This window comes from Phalangium opilio, unplaced genomic scaffold (assembly GCF_054372755.1).
Source record: "Phalangium opilio isolate 3A_F unplaced genomic scaffold, DU_Popi_V2 ptg000041l_1, whole genome shotgun sequence".
In the NCBI taxonomy this organism is placed as follows: Eukaryota; Metazoa; Arthropoda; class Arachnida; order Opiliones; family Phalangiidae; genus Phalangium; species Phalangium opilio.
Window position 1 is genome coordinate 648,064 of NW_028324165.1, and position 6,066 is coordinate 654,129.

The 6,066-nt window shown below is 36.2% G+C and overlaps 1 protein-coding gene across 1 annotated transcript; it reads right to left on the bottom strand.

Moving 5' to 3' along the window:
* Positions 1–3,774: 3,774 nt before the first annotated feature.
* On the bottom strand, positions 3,775–5,812 carry LOC149679173 (uncharacterized). The gene is made up of 8 exons (XM_089834808.1): positions 5,466–5,812; positions 5,273–5,323; positions 5,115–5,210; positions 4,913–5,030; positions 4,776–4,855; positions 4,439–4,704; positions 4,069–4,345; positions 3,775–3,992 (listed from the first exon to the last, which is right to left on the bottom strand). Exons 1-8 carry the CDS (start codon positions 5,683–5,685, stop codon positions 3,961–3,963), a joined length of 1,140 nt encoding a protein of 379 aa, XP_089690934.1. The 5' UTR covers positions 5,686–5,812; the 3' UTR covers positions 3,775–3,960.
* Between the last annotated feature and the right edge of the window lie 254 nt (positions 5,813–6,066).

Genomic DNA, 6,066 nt, shown 5'->3' on the forward strand with positions numbered 1-6,066 from the left:
CTGAAATGTTTTTTTAATTACTTACTGTCAATTTAAATTGCTAATTAGTCACATTTAAATGTTATTTAGTCACATTTAAATTGTTAATTAGTCATATTCAAATTGTTAATTAGTCTCATTTAAATTGTTAATTAGTCACATTTAAATTGTTAATTAGTCACATTTAAATTGATAATTAGTCACATTTAAATTGATAATTAGTCACATTTAAATTGATAATTAGTCACATTTAAATTGATAATTAGTCACATTTAAATTGATAATTAGTCACATTTAAATTGATAATTAGTCACATTTAAATTGATAATTAGTCACATTTAAATTGTTAATTAGTCACAAATGTTTTAGCCGGATTACAGGATTTTATGGTTAATTCACCTCATAATGTAAAAGTAAAACGTGGCTGGAGAACGGTTTTGGTCCTTTTGGGAAATTGGGGGCCGCTAAGATATGAAATTTTAGGGGCCGCGACCCTTCAATGCCCACCTCACGAAAACGCCGCCAGTCCGCCCCTGTTTGGAAGTAAGTTGTTAACAGTAATGGGTATTTGTGGAAATGGTTTTCACTTGAGTGTGGCAAAATGGTGAATGGACTTTTATGAAATACCTCACATATGTTCCTAAATAGTGCCTTTTACATCTTCCCTCAGAGCACAAGAATTGACTGTGACCATATTGGTGCTTCACATTATAGCGCTATTAACTTGAATCTAGTAAGTCATTTTTCAATATATTTAAATGGTTTACTATTTGCCATTTGTTTTCATTAAAAACAAACCATTCACACAGAGTTCATCGTCTGTTTCTAAACTTAGTGAGGGAGTAATGTTATTGTCCGACAGTGAAAACCGCGAACTGGGTTCAGGGGTAATTACTTTGACAAGTTCTTTGATTAATATTTATTGACCATTTAAAAATGTCTTTCATTTTATGCGCAGAGTATGGTCCATCTCACGGAAAGCAATTTGCACAGTAGGGAACTGCATTCTCATACAATTCCGCCAAATGAAGTCCAATCATTGTGTGAAGCTACTGAAGCAGAGCCTGCACTAATGGAAATAGAAGAGTCGGTAATGGAACCTCCATCACATGCGAAATGGAGCCTGAATTATTTGAAGAATCATTACTAGAACATTCCGTTGAAACCACGGAAAAAGAAAACCAGTCAACTCATACAGTTGAGGCTGCTGCAGTTGGTCAACCTTCATTGAAGAATACATTTGGCCCATTTTTTGAATCTACAGAATGGCAACTTCTGCAGGAAAAGCATTGGGGTTCAAACATTACACACAGCACATTAAATATTTTCAAAATCAACTACGAAAGTAAATGTTTAGAGATAACTTTAACGATTAATGTGGATTTCAATCTATCGGTGTATGCATTTAACATTGACTTGTCGAAACATAACTTGCTGAAGTTACCCAATGTTGTCTCCACCATAGAGGAATTACGTTTTGTTTTAAACGTTATTATGAATTTTAAAATGTGCAATGGTGTCAAACATCCAGAACTGATCACGATTTTAAATGAGCTACAGAAGGGCCAATATTGCCCTTTTTCCAAAGTAGTAAGGGACCCCAAATGCCTCGCGCTTTCCACAAAGAAAGCATGTTTCTTCTGCTTGAATCTGAAAGGCTATGCATCTAGGACTAAAGCTAGAATGAAGAAATCGCAAAACCGAAAGTATAAAACTATGTCGAAGAAAGAACTGATTGAACTTTTGAAGAAAACAAAACGTGACGAAATATGTTCAAGACGACGTATGAAGCGATGGATAAAAAAGGCGGAAAAGCGCTTGACAGCTTGTGGTGAGCCCTTGCCCGAAGACGATCAAGCTTGCATTGAAGAAATTTTGAGAACATCGGTCGAGAAAAATGATGACTCATTCGTTTCACTCTTTTTGAGAACCCAACTAAAAATGGCTAAACAAAAAGACCCTCGTGCTCGAAGATGGGACCCGGCAGTAATAAAATGGTGCTTATGCCAGTATCATAAGTCACCAACGGCTTATAGAAGCTTAGCCAATTCGAGAATCCTTCAATTGCCATCGTATAGTACACTATTTCGGAACTCTTCTCATGATAGTAAACAACTGGGCTTTTCAGATGAAATTCTGAACCGAAGGAAAGACGAGATTAAACCGCATACTTTACCACCAGCGTATCAATACTTCAGCATACTATTAGATGAAATTAAAACCAAGGAAGACCTCATATACAAAAAAGACACTGGGGATATTATCGGATACACTCATTTAAACGATGCTAGGAATAAAATTAGCGGGTTGTCAAAGGAAAATCATAATGAAAAAGAAGTAGCGTCGCATATTCTAATGCTTATGCTTCGTGGTACAACCAGTCGTGTAAAATATCCATTTGCACACTTTGCTACAAATCGACTGACAGCTGACGATTTGAATTCGATAGTGTGGGAAGCGGTGGAGAAATTGGAAACCATTGGATTTAAAATAATTTCGGTGATCGGGGATGGCGCTGCGACAAATAGGAAATTCTTTTCTATGAACACGACAGATGAGGAACCACATTTTTGCAGTAATCACTATAGCCTCGACGAAGAACGGCCCATATTTTTTATGTGCGATCCTCCACACTTACTCAAAACATCGAGAAATTGCGTGTACAGTAGCACAGAGGACTGTAAGGTTCGCTTAATGTACAAAAATGGACAGAATATTACGTGGAAACCAATACGAGACCTTTACGAGAATGAACAAGCTCGTCCTAGCAACCTTAAAAAAGCCCACAAGCTTTCGTGCGACCACATATATCTCAACTCATACAGTAAAATGAAGGTTAAATACGCAACCCAAGTTCTGAGCAAAACAGTGGCTAATGCGATTCAGGCTGAATTTGGTGAAACATATTCTGAAACAGTCAAACTTGTAGAACTGCTCGACAAATGGTTCGACATATTCAATGCTTCCAATTTTCAAGAAGCTCATTATCAAAGGAAACCAAACAAAAGGCCCTTCATGTCTGTCAATGACAAAAGGATAGAGGCTAGTAGCTATGATAATACAACAAAATCAATCTTGTTAAATATGTTAAATAACTTTTTCTATTTAATAGTGGTTAGAAAATGACTTTTTAAACTACTTCGATGAGTGGGAAAATGATGTTGCAGAACGACCCGGGAAATTTAAACCAGATGAAAGGAAGAAAATGCTGCTTTCTCGAGAAACGTTATCAGGTTTACGACAAACAAGTACGATTAACCGGTAAATACCCGTAAATTTGGTAAATTTAATGTTCTTTTACTTGCAGCTAGGGCAATGGTTGGCATCCTGCGATTCTTGTTAGGAAAAGGGGTTAGATACATCCTAACAGCAAATTTCAATCAGGATCCCCGTGAGTTAGAATTTTCACGTCATAGACAAGCGTGTGGGTCTAACCAAGATCCAACTGTGGCAACGTTTGGAAGTAATAGAGAGACGTTGTATATTTTGAAAAAACAAAACCTTCATCTTCATAGTACAGCAAGCAACACAACTGTGGACAAAGAATCTATATAAACAACCGATTTTGCAACATTGTAGTATACTACAAATAATTAGTAACTAGGCCTAACGAATAAATATTATATTCCGAGTTTGACTAGAACTTTTTGTACTTTATTGGCATTAATCACATTTTATGCGTAACAATTTTGTACTTTGGATCACCAGCATTATCACATCATTTTCGAAAACCAGATATTTCACTTTTAAGTCTTTTACGCAGGCGGTCCTTTGAATTACTTTTTGACTTGATCATTTTCAATCGCATTTTATTTTTATGATCATTTTTTAATTTTTTCAAATGGCCATTTGCTATAGTGTTTATGAAATATCTTACACAATGCTCCATTAGTGGTTTCTGCATTTCTGGTTCAACAGCTCCTTTGCAAATTGTTGCCCAATTGTTTAAAATATCCTCATCTTTCCAGATTTCATCTTTCGCTAATTTGGCTCTGTTTTCCATATAGATACAGCTGTAGTATTTAGCAATATGTTTATACATTCCCAAAAACAATTTGTACGCGTCTTCAGTAGGGTAAAAAAGCCCACCACGGGTTTGAGCGTGTATCCAACTTGATAAGTTTGATGATACGTTTTCTTTGGTCGTGTGTAATTGTTGAGCGGCTTTTCGCCCAGCTTCTGACTTCCTACTTAAGGGTCTAATAACTGCCCCTATCACATACATCAAAACCTCTCCAGATTCTTCCGGCGGAACCTTAACATCTACTGGCTGAACCTCTGGTTTTCTCGAACCTTCTTCTTGCAGCCTTCTTAAAAGTACTTTAATTCCAGATAATGATTCTACGTAACTCAACTCCGAAAATCCCTAACATAATTCACAAATATGAAACTATTAATGCTTTAATTATGAGTGGGACACATATATGCTGTTTATACTTATTTCTTTGAAATTGCATACTTTGGTATGTTTAAGAGAATTTAGAACTTTTACTACTTTCTTTGTGGATTGAAGAAGTTGAAGTAATTTTAAACTGACTTGATCCTCTTTTGTTGAAGTCAAAATTGGCTGCAAAAGCTTCTTAACCTCATTCAAGTCTCTAACATTGAGATTTAGGAGACAATCTCGTCTTTTTTCACCACTTCTCACAGCGTTCAGTGTTGAAGCTTTGATATCAGATTGGATTTGCAACACAAGTCCAGGGAAAGCGTCGTTATAATCGCAAGCTAATAAAAAGTCATATATTATATTATGTACATACATATTTTAACTATTGACCTCGCTTTAGAAAACATACCAGCAATCATTGAATTCCTTATGGGTTTACGGGGTCGTTTCTTGGATGGTACAATTGATTTAATAACTGGTTTCGAAATACTACATATATAGAGATAGTTAGGTTTGAACTTTCAATAAACATTGTTTGGATATTACTTGGTAGGACAAACTGCCAGTGGAATTCTCTTTGCTTGATCATTATTCAAATTATTTAACATTTCGTCAATTTCATCATCATCGCTATAATAAGGTTCATCGTCATTTTCAGCATCATCTATAAATTTATAGTGTACAAATGCATCTTGGATTAAATACATTGTATATTAGACATCATTTAGCCTAAACAATCTACATTTACCCGATGAAACACTGTCATTTAAATCAAATTTATGGTTTTGTGCCTTTCCATCGTCATTAAAATCACAATCAGGATTTCGTTCCTTTCCATCGTCATCTAAGATCAAAATTGTTTGCTTATTCTATTTCACATCAGCAAGCACTTTTATCATCACTTACCAGATGAAGAACTGTCACTTAACAAACATTCTAGTTCATTTCCATCATCACCTAGAGTTACAATCCGTAAATGTTAGTTGAGTCAGAAATATATAGACCAACCATAGGTTCGGGTTCAGTTCTTTCGCCATATATTATGTATATATATATATTATACAATTATATATAATTAATTAATATAAACATTACGTACCAGATAAATCACCATTTGATTCTGAGTCGGAGTCAGAAAGGTGGGGTGGCGTAGCGGTTAGCGCTTTCGCCTCGCAGCAAGAGGATCCTGGGTTCGATCCCGGACTGTGGCACCGGGTGAAAATCTGGGAACAAATCCTTCTGCGTAGAGTTTGCAAGTTCTCTCCCCGCTCGTTAAAAGGAGTTTTCCTCCGCGGTCTAACCCGGTTTCTCCTTTCCATCAAAACTTGCAGAGGTTAACGGTAATAGTTAGTATAGGGCGCTGTAGGTTAGCTGTGGCATAGGGGCTAGCCACCACCCCTCTATGCATTATAAAGGGACCCACCTGTAAACAAGCCACAGGCTTAGTGTGGATATCCCTTCGTAGACCAAGCTTAGATTATTATTATTAAAGTACAATACCCAAAGTTTCATAGGTATTTCGGTTCCACGCACTCATCCTAAAAGTTCATAAATATCACAATCACATTGCTAATTACCTACAGCTAAGTTATAAGTACTCGCCTTTTACGTTTTATTTTCTTCTTAGTTGTAAACACTGGTTATATGCCATTTTGGCAAATTGGTAGTTGGCTTGGAACCACGAGCACGAATGCACGATA

Excerpts from the sequence above, each read along its gene's own strand:
- LOC149679173 (XM_089834808.1), bottom strand. The coding sequence starts at position 5,685 with ATGGAAAGGAGAAACCGGGTTAGACCGCGGAGGAAAACTCCTTTTAAC. Across the intron at positions 5,324-5,465 it reads ATCAAATGGTGATTTATCTG|GTGATGATGGAAATGAACTA; the intron begins GTACGTAATGTT and ends TTGTAACTCTAG. Across the intron at positions 4,705-4,775 it reads AAGGAATTCAATGATTGCTG|CTTGCGATTATAACGACGCT; the intron begins GTATGTTTTCTA and ends ACTTTTTATTAG.